Source organism: Ambystoma mexicanum, chromosome 5p, assembly GCF_040938575.1.
Source record: "Ambystoma mexicanum isolate Mex_15411 chromosome 5p, UKY_AmexF1_1, whole genome shotgun sequence".
Taxonomy (NCBI): domain Eukaryota; kingdom Metazoa; phylum Chordata; class Amphibia; order Caudata; family Ambystomatidae; genus Ambystoma; species Ambystoma mexicanum.
Window position 1 is genome coordinate 726,744,618 of NC_090930.1, and position 18,173 is coordinate 726,762,790.

General features: G+C 43.6%; 1 protein-coding gene across 2 annotated transcripts in view; it reads left to right on the forward strand.

The window, feature by feature from the left end:
- The first annotated feature begins 236 nt into the window (after positions 1 to 236).
- Positions 237 to 18,173, forward strand: part of RBMX2 (RNA binding motif protein X-linked 2) — a 292,888-nt gene continuing 274,951 nt past the window's right edge. For both annotated transcript variants that reach the window (XM_069613106.1, XM_069613107.1), the window contains exon 1: positions 237 to 351. In XM_069613106.1, coding sequence (XP_069469207.1) covers positions 347 to 351 — 5 coding nt within the window. In that variant the 5' untranslated portion in view covers positions 237 to 346. The remainder of the gene's footprint in view (positions 352 to 18,173) is intronic.

Consider the following 18,173-nt stretch of genomic DNA (forward strand, 5'->3'; position numbering starts at 1 on the left):
TAACGCTCAGATATATGTAAAGTGCAGACGTAATCGAAATGCATGCCCCCGGTAGGCTACACTTTACACCATCTAAACTTTTAAAACATCACAGGCAAGCCCACGCCTCAAGTGACGCATGCGTTTATGGCCATCTACCGAGCGCAATATAGGATATTTACGTAACGGAGTTATAATATGATTCAAATTAGAACACCGTGCCGTAAATACACCCCGAATCTGCTGTGGGATTCACGTTGCATTGAACGTACATTATAAGGCACGTGAGCAGTACGCGTTGTTAGGTCCACTTCTCTAATTAGTCAGTCACTACCAAATTGTTAGCACCGACTGCTTGTTCGCCAAAATGAAGTAAGTGTGCTTTAGCAGCGTAAAGATGTGTAGGGTCGCCATGTCTATGTCGAGTTTCTTGACAGTTTTGCTCCAGTCTAGCATTTTTATGGTCATCTGATGCCAAAAAATGATCCCATGTGTGTCTTCTTTTCATCCTCTTGTCTGAGTATTTAATTGGAAACTTTATTACTGTTATCGTTCGCACGGTGTGTTTTGTGGTACATGCTACCAATGTTTGGTGGTAATATTGCACTTATTAGCCCGGGCTACTCCCCGGTCTTTAAAACAACACATTTTGTTAAATGCCCCTTTAAGTCTTGAATATGCCTGTTTCAACTGATTGCGTTCTATATTTTATCGTCTCATTTTGTGTGCGTCTCGAGACCACCGTGGTGGTGTTTAGCGATTAATACAAGCATTAAAGTGTGCACGTTCCGAAATATGAGCAAATGGTTTAGACTGGTTAGGTTGAAATATCATAAGTTGGCGTGCGGTGGAAACTAACAAGCCTTAAGTGAAAGTAGAGGATCGATCCTCCAGCTGCTAATTTTAGAGCTAAATGATGTATTTCTATGTAAACGAACCTCAGCCATTAACCGAGGTTGTTGTCGCCCGCTCAATCTGTGTGGTGGAGTAAGGGCCCCGTCCATATTGGGGCCTCCCCACCAATTGAAATAACAGAGACCGTGCTGCTCTCTATTTAACAAGGTACCCGTGCTTACTGCCTGCATACCCAAGCTGTGTCTGTCTTCTTGCTGATAGATCGTATCCATCAGCAGTGAGTATTGGATACTGAAGTTTGAGCTTCATTACGCTATCTTCTAGGATTATGTATGTAGTCGTGGGTTAGGATGCTTCGTGGTCTGTGTGAACTTGTCACAGTAGGGCTGGTTTCACAGGGTCTTCACCGCGATGGGCCACGGGTAGAGGCCGAAAGGGTTTGCAATGGTGGCAGTGAGTCTTCTGATCAGAGGGTTCAGGCTCTGATCTAGACCCTGGCAGAAGTTCTTACTCAGCTTCGCTGGATGTTCGTCCACCATCTCATGTCCCAGTTCTCTGTGAAGGTCAGCTATCCTTGTGAAGAGTGGAGCTCCAGACGATATCAGCAGCGCCTTCCTTGTTTTGGAGTATCTGAAGACTCTTCTGGTGTCGCTCATGGCAGGTCATCCATGCTGGGAGGCATAAGTCAGGGTAGGTCTGATGATCGCCTTATAGACGTTGATCTTTGTCCGGAGGAGAATGGACTTGGTACTCAGGAGTGGGTACAGTGCTGCCATCTTTCCTGTTGCCTTCTGCTGAGTATTCTCAATGTGGCTTCTCCAGTTGAGTTTGCTCTCCAGGGTCACGCCAAGGTAGCGGCTGATGCTCTCCGACTTCATGGTCTCCCTGTACGGGAAACAACGTTATTTCCCTAGTCCTGTGTTCAATTAAAGGGGCGCACACACTAAATTCCCCTTTTTCATAGACAATGCTTACAGCCATTTCACACAGGGCCACAACAGGTGGAAACAAACAACAAGCACAGCAGAGTTATAAGAAACTGTCATACCTTCTTAACATGCTTATCAAGGGGCATCAACCACAAAATCCTTCAGATACTCTCATGGCCTGCCGCGATCTCTCGCGGGGTAGCGCCTTCCACTCTCTGCGTCGTCGTCTTCCGAAGACATGCTGCGTCCTTGATCTGCCGGACCATTTGCGTCATCGCTGGATACGTGGTCTTTAGTGTCAGACCACTCACTTTCAAGTCCTGTTAATCAGTGCCTCTCAAATCAAAATCATCCAGGGTATGCCATGGCTAGAGGCACACAATCCTAGCATTGACCTGAGCAAGAGTACCCTGGTCTTCCCACCTACCTGTCAGTCCACCTGCAGGCTCGGTACGGATACTGTCGTCTGCACCAGCCCACGGTGGTGAAGGCATATTGGGCATGATAGAGGAACTACCCAAGGAATATCGGGATTATGGAGACGTGTTTCAGAAAGCAGGCCAATATTTTGCGCCCACATCTACCCTAAGACTGCCATATATACTCAGAGGATGAGGTCTAAGTATTGTGTAGTCCTATTTGTGCCTTGAAGGCAAAAGAGAATGAACATCTACGTACCTGCCTGGCTAATGGATTCATCTGACTGTCGCAGTCCCCAGTGGCCTCGCCCCTCCTTTTTTTGTTCCCAAAAAGGGGGACTTGAGAGCTTGCAATGATCAGGCTTTAAGACGCATCACCACCAAGAATTGCTACCCACTGCCCCGATCCAAAATTTTCCTAGACCAGGTGAATGACGCTACCATCTATAATAAACTGGACCTCAGAGGAGCCTCTCGCCTGGTATGGGTGAAAGATGGTGACGAGTGGAGGATGCCTTTCTGTTCGAAATACAGCCTATACAGGTACAAGGTAATGCCCTTCGGGCTATGCAGTGCCCTGGCGGCTTTTCAATATTTTATGAATGATGTATTACCAGAGTTAGTCGATGCTGTGCTATCGTCTACATCGGTAACTTCCTTATTTATTCACCCCTTTCGGAGCACGTCGGACACGAACAAGCGGTTCTGGGTCGCCTGAGAAAACGCCACATCTTTGCAAAATTGGAGAAGTGTTCCTTTCACGTAACCAAGGTAGAATTCCTTGGCTTTATCTTAACACCACAAGGGATTTAGATGGATAACTGAAAAGTAGAAGCCATTCTCCAATGGCCCTCTCCGACGTCAGTCAAGACAACTCAGAGCTTCTTGGGTCTGCCAAGTTTTACCAGCACGTCATTCCAGACTTCTCCGATGTGGTGCACCCGATAACCTCCCTGCCCTGCAAAACATAAGATATTTCACTGGAGGCGGAAACACCTTTCATATATTGAAGGATCAATTTACTACGGTGGCAATTTTGCTACACCCCAATCCGGTACAGCCTTACATGGTGGAGACCAACACTTTGAACATCGCTATGGGTGCGGTCCTCTTCCAGCGGGACCTGGTAACAGGTCACCTGCACCACATTGCCTTGTGGTCGAAGAAATGTACGCCTTCTGTAATGAACAACGCAATCACAGACCAAGAACTCTGAGCTATAAAAGCAGCCTTTAAAGCATGGTATAATCTGTTAGGCGCCATGTTCTTTACACACCACCGCAATGAACAGTACCTGAAGTCGGCACGGGCCCAGTCTACCAGCCAATGACGTTGAGCCCTATTCTTTGCAGAGTTTCATTCTAACCGTATGTCCTGGAGTACGGAATGGGAACGCCAACACACAATCACGACTGGGTTGTAGTAAAGAGGAGGAAGAAAAATCTCACATTCCACCAGAACCTCTACCAATCATTCCCACAGAAAAAATCATTGGAGCCACTGAGACAAGACTGTCTTTATGTGGTTGAGAGATGGCATCCGGGATACCTTTACACATGATGAACTACAAGCCCATTGGAAAAGTACAGCAACACTACTGGTGGCCCACATTATGGAAATACGTGACACATTATGCCCAAGCATGCGACATCTGCGCACAACCCAAGTCCCAAAAACCCATAGGCCTCCTCCAGCCCATACCAGTGCTTCGGTCACCATGGCACACTGTGTCAATAGATTTCATTACTGAACTACCCAATAGTCGTGGGTATAACGGAATCCTTGTAGTAGTGGATTTATTGTCACAGATGACATTTGTTTTCCTTGAAAGGCCTACCAAATTCTACCACATCGGCCCACAGTTTTCTACATTTCATCCGGCCCCATGGGTTCCCTTCGGTACTTATCTCGGATTGGGGTAGCCAGTTCCTGTCCCTCTTCTGGTCCCGATGTTGTATATTTGCCCAGATTGACATATGACTGTCTACTAGCCATCACCTACAGACAGACGGGCAGACAGAACCATCCAGAGCCTAGAACAATACCTCTGTGCATGCTTGCGCAAACAGACTATGATTGGGTGGACCTTTTCTGGGTGGCAGAATATGCCTATAACAACACTGTGCATAACTCCACAGAATACACCCCTTTATTTTGGTTGCATGGACAACTCGCATACCACTCTACTGAGACCCTAGAAATGCCTGCTGATCAATCGATACATGAGTCCATTCATCACACCCTAGACCAGGCAAAGCAAAACCTACAACACACAAAAGAACATAAAAGCGGTTTGCCGATCAAAAGAGGCGGCCTGCTCCAGCATACCAGCTAGGGGACTGGGTCTGTTTAGCAACCAAACCCACCAGCTTCTCGGAAGTTTCAAACATGATACATTAGCTGGTATCCTATCACTGCACTGGTGGGTCCTGTGGCAGTCAGGCTTACCCTTTCGTCCTCTCTTTGCATTCCCCTAGTCCTTCATGTCTCCATACTGAAACCTGCACATTCAGAGACACACCACACAATGCGCAAGCCACCACCAGTTCTCATTGACGGTAACCCTGAATAAGAAGTGCGCAAAATACTTGACTCCAAAAGAACAAGGGTGTGTGGGTTTATACTACCTAATAGACTGGAAGGGTTATGCAGTGACCGTTGGAACTTGGGAACCCGCATCCAACGTCCACACCCTCTGTCTTGTGGCTCGCTTCCATGAAGACCACCCACTGGCTTTAGGGTGGGGTGCTGTCATGATTGAGACCCCTGGATCCTCCCAGTTACAACCTAAGTGCAGTCATATCCCACACATAGGAACCAGATTGCACAAGAGAACCACACATTGGCAGCACACTAACAGATGGACCATCCTAGCGTGTGGATGGCGATGGATGCTCCATTCAAAGATGGCTGCTGCTAAAGACAGCAGGATTCAGCAGAGCCCAAATCTTGTGAGAGGTGCTGAACTCACAGGCTCCATGTTGGATGTCAGAGGTATTTAAGCCCCGCCCATCCATGCACACATGCTCAGCGTTCCAGCCACAAACGCTGCAACAACACCCGCGAGCCTTGCATTTGACTAGAAATACCTGGACAAATGTGCTTACGGCAACTCCTGTGGCTCCAAACTTCTAACGGCAGCCTAGGAAGAAGAAGAAAGCACAAGTTACTCTACAGAAAATCCCTGCAGACCATGGGTAATCTGCCTTTGAACTCTTTTTCTGCGCTAGTTACCTTGCTTCCCGCAACCGCAGGAGGCCCTGGAACTTCAGCCTTCTTAGTTACCATCACAGGCCTGCAAGGGAATAAAGCAACACATTAAACCACGGATTGAGCTACCAGTGCTTGTTGATTATTGGTACCTCCTTTGGGTTCAGGAGGTCCTTGGTCACCAATAATATTAGATTGTAGGACCACTTGTCCAGTAACCTTAGAATTCAGTATTACCAATGAGCTGTATGCGATCCAAGAAATATGTGTATATTTTTTTTTATGTAACATCAGTTTATACAAAAGGAAAGACAAACTTTAAGTTACAGTTAATCACAGAATCTAAAAACAAGTAATCCCAAGGATCCACACATCTCAGGCCAAGCCCTCAAGATTCGATAACCCCAAATCGTCCATGAAATTAATAATCGCACAGGTTAATTGAGTGTTGAAACCTCCAATCAAATAGCACCACCAGGCATCCATGTTTCCAGATAAAGGAGCAAACTGAGCTAAGTGTAGGGAGCGCTGAGCGCCAATCACCTCACAGTCAATGATTAGATGCCGTAATGATTCTGTCGCTTGACTACAAAAACGACATTGAGCGTCCTGTTCAGATATCTCGCGCCTCCTTACAAGTGTTTCTTTGGTTTTATAGAGATTGAGACGTAATCGTAGGCACATGTTCCTATGGTAACTAGAAGGGAATCTGTCCAGCTATCTTGGGAGAGCGTCCAGTTTGTTTAGGGCGCAACCAAGGTCTAAAGAAAAGCCAATTTGTTTCTACTCTCTTCATTAGTTATCCAGTTTTGTTGGCAAATTTTCTTTTTTGCCACTTGTGGTCGCAAGATTACAGTCTCAAGAGACACATCAGCATTGTGTAGTATACAAACCAGCTTATCCTTACACTTTTTTACTAGGCCGGCAGAAGGGTGCTCTGAGACTGTGTGCATAATTTCATATGGTTTCGCCGGGGGCTCCAGCATCATTTTCCTCAGGGCGGAGATTGATTTCCACAAGACTGTACCGTAGAGTGATTCGATACATAACTCGTATCGTATCGCAGCCACTGAGGAATTTTTTGGCAGGCTTAGGACTTTTCGCCAGAATTTACCCTCAAGCTTGTCCCACAGATCCTGGGGGATATTCCAGCCAGATTCACTCCCAAAGGTTATAGAAGGCGTCACCTTTTGAAGGTAGAATGTTAATATTGGCTTAAAGGAAAATTTACCATGTGCTGCGTGCAATTTTGCACCTTGAAGTGCAAACATTTGCATCCGGGCCAACAGATCTTGTGACCAATCCCATTCACAAATGGAATTGTTAAATTGAACTCCTAAGTATCTGATACTATTCGATGACTCTAGTTCTTTCATGATTTGCCAGTGAAATTTTCGAGATCGTACTTGCATTCCTTGACCGACCACTATTATCTTCGACTTTTTAGAATTTATTCGTAAGTCATTTTGCAGGCAGTAGTTTTGAAGCGCATTTAACAATCTCTGTAGCCCAATTGGAGTGGAATCCATGAGAACGATGTCGTCTGCATAGATGACCCAGCTTATTTTTTGCCCGTTTACAGTCGGCGGAAAGATCCTTAGGTCTTTTAAGGCCAGTGATAAGTCTGAAATGAAGAGTTTAAATAGTTGCGCTGCAAGCGGGCCGCCTTGCTTCACGCCCCTTTTTGTATGAATTTCATCTGACAGATCACCCTGCAGATTTAGCCTTACTCTAAAGGACGTGTTAGAGTGTAGTGCAATCAGGGGCGCCAACAAATCACTTGGGCAATTCCAATCATTTAGTTTTTTCCATAAGAGGTTACGGTTAATGCTGTCAAATGTCTGACTCAGATCTATAAAGGCAAAGTACAACATTTTCTTCCTCATTAGGGCCTCGAGTTTTAAACAATTTAGGAGGACCAGATTTAACTCAACTCCTACTCCTTTGGTAAAACCTGTTTGCCGAGGATCACTCACTGTAGCCTCTTCCGCCCAATTTGCCAAACGCTTTTGGAGGAAGGAACCGAAAACCTTACCAATTGTGTCCAACAGGGCAATCGGGCGATAGTTGTTGGGATCATCCCGATTGCCCTTTTTGAATATTGGCACCACCACTGCCCTTAACCATGACTCCGGCAGGGTTTTTTCATACAAAATTCTTTCAAACAGAGAACACATCATATTTGCCCATAACATTTTATGGGTTTTCAGCATCACGTTGGAGATTCCATCAGGGCCTGCAGCCCTGGAAGACTTTAGCTTCGTAATTGCCCATTCGATGTCTTCAGAAGAATCTGCAACGTTCCATTTTGCAGTAGTTATAGATAATGGTGGGACCATGATACAATTGTGGTCATCAAAAACATCTGAAAAGTGAGCGACCCAACTGGCCCTATTCACACCATTCGACATTGAGTAAGTATGATTTAAGCTGCCAGTATTAATGATCTCCCAAATGTGTCTGCTGTCCTTTAATATGATCAGTTTTAACATCTGTTCAGCTTGATTCTGCACACGCAACAAGTTGAAAGATTTGATCCAGTTTCGATATTGCTGGCGTCTGGATTTTATTTTCGTGGTTGCACTTCCTGGATATACTTTTTTCAGGAGCTTTATATCATCACAAAGTTTTTTCTTTTCATTACTTATTGTTGCATTGAAAGGATGTTTTTCTTCAATCGCAGCCCCCTTGTGATTGATGTTCCTCGCTTTGAAATGGTGAAGTAGCAAAGGGTAGTTTATCCTTGACGTTATTGTGGTTGCTTTCTCGAGATTGCTAGTCAATGTTAACAGCTGAGGTGCACTCCGGCGCAGCCTATTTGCTCTATTATTTATTGTTACACTCTCGTAATACTTGATTGAAGCAGGTTTTGTTGCTTTTTCCCAATTTAGCAGCATTGCATCGTGATCACTCTTTTTTGTCTTTTTTATTTCGAGTGAAGTGACTTTTGATAAGAAATTTCTGGACACCCAGATATAATCGAGAGTCTTTTTACTCAGGCCTCGCTTCCATGTAAAACCTGGGGGAATATCACCCCGGGTGAATCCGTTTAGCATTGAACACTCTCTTAGTGCCATCTCCTTTAGCCATCGATCTCCACGATCATTCAATCTACCATTGATCAGTGAGCCTGCTGCAGCTCGTTTTGCTATTGGATTATTTAGCCAGGCATAATTAAAGTCACCACATATTATGATTTCCGGGTCGTCATAAGCTAGTAGGCACTCGTCCACCGCCGCCAATACAGCTCCAATGAAATTTGCTTGCGAGATCATTGCGGTATTCCAATAGATGTTGACGATCAGTATCACGTGACTACGGGTGGATGAGGATCTGGTGTTTTGGATTTTAGTTGCTTGCACGAACATATTAAAAAATTTTGGAGGATACAATCGTCCAATCAATGTTATTTTTGATCATTGTGACCAAACCAGCAAAGGGACGACCAAATAGGTTCTTTCCTGCAGGATTCAGAAAAACTGTATAGCCCACATACAGGGCATACGCGCAACCAAGTTTCTTGTAAGCATATAATAGACAATTGCATTGGAAATTGCCACTTTCCATCAAACAGATGTGTGAAACCACGAGTATTCCAGGATAAGAGCTGATGGTTATCTTCAATAATGTCCTGTTGTTTTGCGTCTTTTAAACAAGGCGTGTGTTTAATGCTCATGTGTGCCCACAGTGCTTGTCTTCTTTTTTCATTTTCGGTTTGTTCCACTGGCGACGGGTGAGGATTACCCTCATCGCGAGCGTCTACACTTATTACTTCAAAACCAAAAAGCATGAAGTCATCCGCAGCATCCAATACGGCCACCCTAAGAGATCTAGAGTTTAGATGTAGGTTTACCCAGTCCGAGAAGTCCTCAGACATGTATTCTACAACTGCTATGTCTTCCGATTTTGTTGCACGCAGCGTTGGGATACACTGCAGCAGTTTTAGAATGTTCTTTCGGTTTAAGTTTACTTCCTTCTGTTCGGGCAGGGCATTTTTGATTTGGATTTTCTAAGGGCCTTTACATGATCCATCAATTCGGTTTTTGCGAAACATATTTGCACCTTTTTCAAGTTTTTCAGCTTGTGCTCTTGTTAGTTTTGGTTTTAGTTTTCCCCACAAGGGAATTGGGAGTTCAACCATCCCTCCTTTATTCGAGTTCGACCCTTTACTCTCCTTAATGACGATCGGTCTTGGAAGTGCTCTCGGAACTTGCTTTGTTGCCTGCACACCGGGATGGGGTAAAGACTTATTTGAGTCATCCGACCGCGGCTTAATTTCCTTTGCAAGTTTTTTTGAAGTCCGAATTTGTTACTGCTGCAGTATCGTTGCCCTCGTGGATGTCAACATCATCTACTGAGTATGTTGAATATTCACATAGCTCTAGTGAGGCATCAGAGCTTGGATCATTGTCGCTGTTTGAGGCTTCTCTTACTCTTTTGGCATTTGGTTGGGATGTCGACTTTTTCACCGGATCAAGTTTGGGTTTCAGTTGAGCCCCCAATTCCTTCACCGGACGATTAAACAGGGAAGGAGGTGGCGGTTTTGATAAATTCCGTATACATTTTTTCTTACACGTTGTGCAGGCACGTTTGGCTAGTTGTTTCTGAGTTGAACGATTTTGAGGAGATTTTACACCGCAAGACTTTTTTTCTTGAATTTACTTTTCACTTTCTTTCTCCAACACTGTGGGCTTGTGAAAGATCCCAAAGGAGAGTATTTCCGTTAAATTTCTTGTATCTCGTTCCGCTACACCTTTTTCCGACTGAGTATCATGGTTTAGCGGTACAGGCGGGGCAACACCATCTCCGGTGATCACTGGACCTGCCCTCTGAGGGTTATGAGTTAATACCCCAGCAGGCAGGAGGCAATCACTCTTAGAGCTCGCCGCCAGACTCTTTGCCTTCAGGAATGATGCTCCTTTTTTAAAAAAAAAGGGCATCCTGTAGCACCACTGCATTCAGGACCACCTGAGGTCTCTTGTTGCTTCTGGTGTGCCTGTCCGGCCTTCAAAGATGATTCTTTAGCCAAATTAGTTTGACAGGGCGGACCATGGTGCCTTTCGCAATCTGGTCTTGTGGTTTTAGACGTGTTGTGGCGCATCCACTTTGTGCACTCGATTACTGCATCCGTTAGTGCAGAATTGTCAATGTGTGACTGCCGGACAAGGTCACTTAATCTATTTTGCCATTTTGCAGATGTTTCAGCTTCATTTTCAAGTCTTGATGCAATCGATTTGGAAAAACTTTCTAGACTTGAGATTTTTGCATTAACAGCTGCAAGCAGAGACAGTTGATCGCTTACCGCATCATGTAAAGATTCGTACAATTTCATAAATGGAAGTAATGCAATTGAAGTTGCAGCCAAGATGTTATTATGTATTTGGATACCTGCAGCCGTAGACATGGAGCTTTTCGATGGTTGATCTGCTCTTGCAGATTCGGAGGCCGTCTTTGCCAAACTGGGCATCACATTGATCTCATTTGACAGGTCATCCCCATCTGTGATACTCGTTACAGCTCTTATTTCAACTTCTTTAGTACCTGATAACTCAGTGCTTTCATGAGAAGTTTGAAGGGGGGGGAGTCATTTAAGCCAGACAGTAGCGAAGTTTCAGATCTGTCAATGGCTTTATGGAGTAGACTCGCTGAACGCCTATTTCTCTTTGTTTCTAACTTATTTTTATGCATGGTATGGTTTTGTAAGAAACTGGCATTCAGGCGTTCATAGGTGGCTAAGAAATCTGCTTTCAGGCGGGCAGTCAGCCGTGCTTCTCGAGCTGAAAGGTCGGTAGAAGTTTGCACCGTTGCTGGCAAAGGTTCAGCAAACTCACCCTCACCAGAATGCATATTTATTTCACATTCACTACATTTGACATTTGTGGGTCCATGTGCCTCTAGAGTGTTTTCACCCCCAACAGACATTAAAAAGGGCGAGGAGACCCCAGGCTTACCAGCACTTTGAGTGTCAGTCATTGGAGTTTTGCTCAGTTCCTTATCCTGTGTTAAGACATTAGGCAAATTAATTGCCATAAAATCAGAGTCCGTCAATTCAAATGGGGATGTAAGCGCGACATCACTAGCATCAACATACACTGAGGGAGAAAAAGCCGGGACCAGTTCAGCAGGGCAAGTGTCGAGACTTCCCCATTGATTACCTAAGCCGCTGGGGCAGTCTTTCGCTTTTCGAAGGGGGCCCAATGCTGTTAGGGACAATGCGGCTAACGAAGGTACCGAGCCTTTTTCCAAGCAAGTGAGCACCTCCATGCCGTTTTCAGTAACAACCTCAATTAAGTCATTATGAACATTTGACTCCACTGAGGCAACAGGGCTTACCTCCTTTGGAAGACTTGTCGGCACTTTTCTTCGAAAAAGCAGTGATTTCTGACGGGTCTGTGGACCCTCCTTCGCCGTCACCATGCTGTTTTGGGCTTCCAATGCTGCCAGCACTTACACACTTAAACTAATACACGGGATAAACAGAATCCATCAGAAAATCCGGAGAAAGAAACACGTGTACGGCTGCGGACGCGCGACGGACTGCTGGAGTTTGAACTCGTCGCCGAACTCCGCTCCGCGCCCCCACGTGGTATTTGAAGGCACGTCCCAGGAATTAAAGCGGCAGTAGGGAAACACGGTCCGTAGTCGCAGCAGCTCCTCTTAGACAGCCACCTTATGTGTATCTATAAGAGCAGCTCAAATTCCGGTTGGGAAGTTTCGAGCCTCTGCTCCATATGGTTTGAATCTTTCAAGCCAAGTTGAGCCCTTATTTGTTTAGATGGGCTCCAATCTTTTTTGACCCCCTTTGCTCATCCCTATCCTAGACAATGTCTCACACTGATGTCCCTGTATTTAACAGACATTTCTTCCAGATGATGTCTACATGTCAATTTGATTTTAAATGTACAATTTTGTGGGTGTTCTTTTTTTTTTTTGGAACCAATTTATTGGAAAATTTAAAATTAACAAGGTGCAAAGAGAAGCAACAAATAAAATTAACAAATACCAAAAACCCCCAAATTAAAAAACCTTATGCAGGATTAAATATTTAAAACTCGCCCCCAGCAAGCAACTACTTATATAATGAAATTATCTAAGAAGAGGGAAGAGTAGAGAGAAACGGGGAGAAAAAAAAGATCCAAAAGGGTAGAGAGACACAGCAATCAATTGTCAGTATTCACAATAAATGCAAATCTACATGACCATTTCACACAAATATGGAACAACATGAAGAATTACTTATCTTAGCAGCATTCTTTTTTGGATAGACTGTCAGACCGGTTCTAGGTCCAAGAAGGCCCCCCAAATCTGACGAAACAATGCCTCCTTTTTTTGTATCGAAACAAACACCATTTCAATATTGCAAGTGTTGTACATTTCTTCCATCCAATTTTTACATGTCAAAATGCTTGTAGACTTCCAGTTGCGCAAGATCCGTTTTATGGCCACAGAAGCCCCTTTTAAAACCCAGGTTATTTGATGGTGGTTCAAATCATCCAGAAGTATGGTTTCCCCCAGAATCAATGTCTCAATATCATGGTCCAGGTGTTCCTTCAGCACTCTGTTCATCAAACCGGCAATCCCACACCAAAAATGTCTAACCATGTGGCATTCCCAGAACATGTGTTCCATTAGCATCACCACATCCCCAACAACTGGCTGACAAAGTGAACCCTTGATTGAACATCCGGACTGGTGTCCAAAATACTATGTGCAGAATCTTGATTTGACGTGACCTCTCTCCTATGCTCAGAAACATTCTTTTGATGTTTCCACAAAGCTCCGCCCATCTTTCTTCCGTCATTTCATCCTTCAGGCACGCGGACCATGTATCTAAGATTTTTGTATTCCCTTCGGAGGAACCACTTAACAGCTTTTACATCCTAGTAGCTATATGATCATTACCGCCTATTTTCTTAAGTGATCATTAGCTCTCAGTTGTCCAATATTGGCAAGTTCACTGCCTTTTTCAATCTCCTGTATTCCCCATACGTACAATTAACCAAGTTGTATTCAATTTTCAGTTCTCAAAATGATTTCCATCTTGCCCTCTCAAACAGGTCTTCAATTTTCTTGATACCAGCAACGTACCAGTACATCCAGAACAAGACTTTATCTTAATTACTGGGCTCGTCAAAATTAAAGAAGTGTTGGTTCTACCAGGATTCAGTTTAGATGTTCCTTCATAAGCCCTCCAGGTAGATCTAAAAAATTCAGTTAAAACAGGGCGATCTTCACAGTCTATCATGGTTGTAGAAAGGATTGCCCAGGTGTCCAACGGGCCTGCCCCATTTGCCTCCGCTGTTGCCCATTCATGTTCTTCTCCAGCTATGAAAGGCATGACATGTTGCAGCGTAAACGCTTGGTGATAGCGGTCAAAATTTGGAATGTTCAATCCTTCTTTGTCAGTCTGTAACTGTAGTTTCCACAGTTTGTCTTGGAATCTTTTTATTCCAAAGGAAGGATTGGAGAATGCAATCCACCTTCCTCCATGTAGACTTCCTCACTGGGAGTGGAACCATACTTAGAACATATGTTATTTTTGGTGCTAAGACCATCTGTATAGGGTTTACTTTGCCTCCTATTGAAAGATTGAGTCGTTCCCATTGATCTATTTTCGGATGTCTCTTTCTGTAATGCCAGATCGATATGCCCAAGTATTTCATCTTTAATGGGCACCATCTGAAACCAAAGTTCCTTATCATTCTACTGTTCGTTGAAAGAGTACAGGGCAGACCCTCTGATTTTGACCATTTAACCTCGTAGTTTGATAACCGGCAAAATTCACCAATCAACTTCATCAGTGCTGAGATTGATGATGTGAGTTCCTTAACAACTACAAGCAGGTCATTGGCATATAGCCAGAGCCTTTGACAAACCCCATTGTAATCTATTCCCACAATCTTATCATCAGAACTTTATTGCTTCCGCTAGCGGTTCCATCGAAATTACGAAGAGTAGAGGGGACAAGGGACAACCTTGACGTGTCCCATGTTGCATCTAAAATTTCCCAGACATTATCCCCTTTTTTATTAATCTCTGCAGCAGGTTCTTTATAAAGCTTTATGACCCAATCCAGGAATTCAGATCTAAAATTCATCCTCGCCATCGTATTCAATAAAAATTCCCATCTCACTCGATCGAAAGCCTTTTCAGCATCAAGGGATAAGTCTACTGACTCCAATTTCAATTCCTGGCATGCCTCCTAGGTAAGTAGCAACTTCTGCATGTTCAAAGCTGAGACTCTACCCTTAATGAAACCAGCCTGATTGGGATGTATTAACCTTGGGAGGATCTTCTCCAGTCTGTTGGGCAAGATTTTAAATAATATTTTGCTGTCTGAATTGAGTAAGCAAATAGGTCTATAGCTTCCTGGATCTAATTCAGGACGGCCTTGTTTAAGCAAAAGGGATATAGTTGCATGCCACAATGTAGGTGTTAAAATTCCCTTCAATTTACAGTTTGTGAACATCTCTCAATAGAATTAGAAAATTCTCTGGCATTGCACGATATAACTCCGTTGGAAGACCATCTGGTCCTGGACATTTTTCCAGGCTCAAGCTCCGGATAGCTTTTTTGACCTCTACAAGAGAAATTTCCGAATTTAGGAAACCTTTCTTATCCTCTGACTGTTTTTTGACCTTCAAAGATTGAAATAGGTTGTCCAAGCAGACCGAGTCCATATCAGTGGACTCGCTGTACAGATTCCTGTAGAATTGTTTAAAAATCTAATTTATTTAATTTGGGTTCCTGGTCACGCCATGATCACTTCTAATAGCACCTATTGTTCTAGTTGCTTCTCTTATTCTCAGCCTGTGAGCCAGTAATTCCCGCATTTCTCACCCCTTCATAATATCTGCATTTTGATCTGAAGATTGTGAACTGTGCCTTTTCACTAAGAAGTTTGTTTAGATTGTTTTTTAATTTCAACAACTGTGCAGATTTCCCACTATAAAAAGAACCCATTAGTTCTTTTTCCAGATTATTACTATAGAGATATTAAATTCTGACATTTCCTTGTCCCTCTTCCTTTTTCTAATTCCAGACACTTTCATCGCCACACCATCATCACACTTTTAAAAGCTTCCCAAACGCTATGAATCCCCACTTCCCCATTCAAGCTAGTTCTGATGTAATCCTCTGCCTCATCCACTAGGATAATCCTTAATTCTTCTTCTTTCACAATTGTGGTTTTGGTCTCCAAACCTTGTTTTATCTGATGAGTAACTTTGTGAAAGGTCTAATTTGATGGGTGCATGGCCTGAAATAATAATTCCCTCGATCTCGCTGCTTATAATATTTTGCTATACTGTTCCTGATGTCAATACATTCTCAATACGGGAGTAGTTGTTGTAGGCTCCCAAATAAAATGTATATTCCCTCCCTGTTGGGTGTTCTAGTCTCCACACGTCTGTCGAGCCAAAATTTGGCATTAATACCTTCAAAGCCTCTCTGTCCTTTTTCCTGCCATCTCTAACCAGATGAGTGTTTCTATCCAGGATTGGGTCCACCACCAGGTTAAAGTCCCCTCCCACTAACAAGTTCTTCCCACCCGTGTCCAACAAGCAACGGTCCAAACCACCGAAAAATGTATCACTGTTAACATTGGGAGCATAGATGTGACATAATGTGAACTCCAACTCTTCTATTTGGATTGTAACTGTCTAACAACAACCCTCCTTATCTGCCTTGAAATCAACAATACTAACCTGAAAATTATTTTTAATTAATGTCGACACTCCTCTTGAACTTGATGAGTGAGTGGAATGAAAAACCTGACCAGCCCTGAGTGTGTTTTTTCATTGGAGAACCACTGAAGCACCAGGACTATGTAGCAACCAGGCCAGCCCAGTTTCGGTCAGCGGTTCTGCCTGCCTGCTGAAAAACCCATTTACTGCTTCTCTTCAAGTCACACAATGCAAGATCTGGCCAAAACTAGCAGGGGAAGGACACATTGTTTGTTTTTGTTTGTTTTCCCCCAGTATTTCTTGTTTGTGATTCCATCAGCTACCCTTGGTTACACCTATGGGCTACATAAATGGGGCTATTTCCTAGTGAGTAAGTCTTCTGCCCTTGTACACGTGCCCATTGCAAAATGTTAAAGGGGTTATTTGCAGACATATGCCAAACCAGTTATTTAGACAGAACACCAACCTTCATTCCCCAAGGTTCACCCAGGCGGGCCCCTTCAGCCATTTCCCAAGTGTTTCAAGCAAGCTTCCTTAGAAATGAAAATAGCTCTTCTTTCCCTGCCTTGTTAGAATCTAACCCAACAGCGTGTCTCTCTCTTAATAGTACAACTCTTCCCAATGTTATGGTTAATGAACATGTTTGCATTTTTGAAGGTCTCTAAGGTTCACATGGTTTAATGGTACAACCCTAACACTCTGCAGTTCTTTTTCTGTTTTCTGAGTTTCCTCCTGGTGGTTTTGTGATGCTAGGATATGAACATCTCTGGGCATTGTAGCTCTTATAAGGGTGACTGGTTCTCCACCATTAGCTGTAGATTTAGCTGGGGCCTCTCCTCCCCTTTAGGAAAGAGCAGACTGGATTTGTCTTCCCCAGATCTCACAGGTGGGATTAAGAGGGACTTATCACACACCCAATTAGGCTCCTGATTGCTTCCCTCTCCTCAACCCTCCTTCCTTGGGCTTACCTTGCATTGTTGTTGGTTCCTCCTCTTGTAGCTACCAGCTTGCTAACATCTTGTATTTCTTCTTTGCTTACAACCGTCTCCTGATATCTTTCCCCTACCGCCTAATGCGGTCTTTCCCCGTTCTGTTATTACATGGGCCACAGTTACTTTGTGGTCTTGTAGTTCGACTCTTGTAAGCAGTCTTTTTATTTTTTAAATGGGGTCCCCCTATACCGCTCTGTTCCTATCTCTGTCCCACACCACCTCCCCATAATACCCCTACAAACACATTAATTATTTGAAGACATTTTAAAAAGAGGTTTTTGTGCATATGTCATATGTGTTGTAGGTTCACGCTCTGTGTGCATTTCGTATTAAAGGTGTATATTTAATTCAGCTGTGACTTGCCTTTAATGTGAATTTTTATGAGATGTTAATTGTGTAATGTACGCAGGGGTTGAAATTAAGATTAGATAAGCAGGAGCTAAAAGCAGCTCCTGGGTATTCGGCATTAACCAGTGAGCAGGAGCTAGTACATTGCGTTCTTCAAATCTAACTTCAACGTAACATGTAAATGTATCATTTTGCTTATAGTTAATAACCCCTTATGCTTTAAATGTCACTTGGATGTGTTCTAATGCTTATTTATAGATTGTCCCAAATGCATAGAGTTAAATTCACATAAGTATGATTGTTTGGCATCAGTTGGCCTGTAGAGCCAAAAGTAGCTCCTGGTAGCTGTTGGTGCCAAGCTAACCAGTAATCTTCCATTCCGCCAGAGGACTCGTACATAAAGGATAAAGTATGGTGCACCAACATTTAAAATGCTTTATCCAACAAAAATGCCACCCTCCAAAAGAAAATTGAAGGCAAAAAACTAAACTAGATAAACACGACAACCTCCAAAAACACTCCCGCAAACCTGCACAAGAATTTAAATTCTCTGAAGTCACTATCTTAGAGGTGGCAAAGATCATTGCTTCGCTCAAACCCTCGGGATGCCAGGGAGATACCTGCCCAGCACAAATTATCAAAGAGGCTGCCAAAGACCTGGCGCTATTTATCACTAAATTATTAAATGCCTCATTCCGTGCCTATAACATCCCCATTAATCATAAGGAGGCTTCGGCACTACCACTGCTAAAGAAA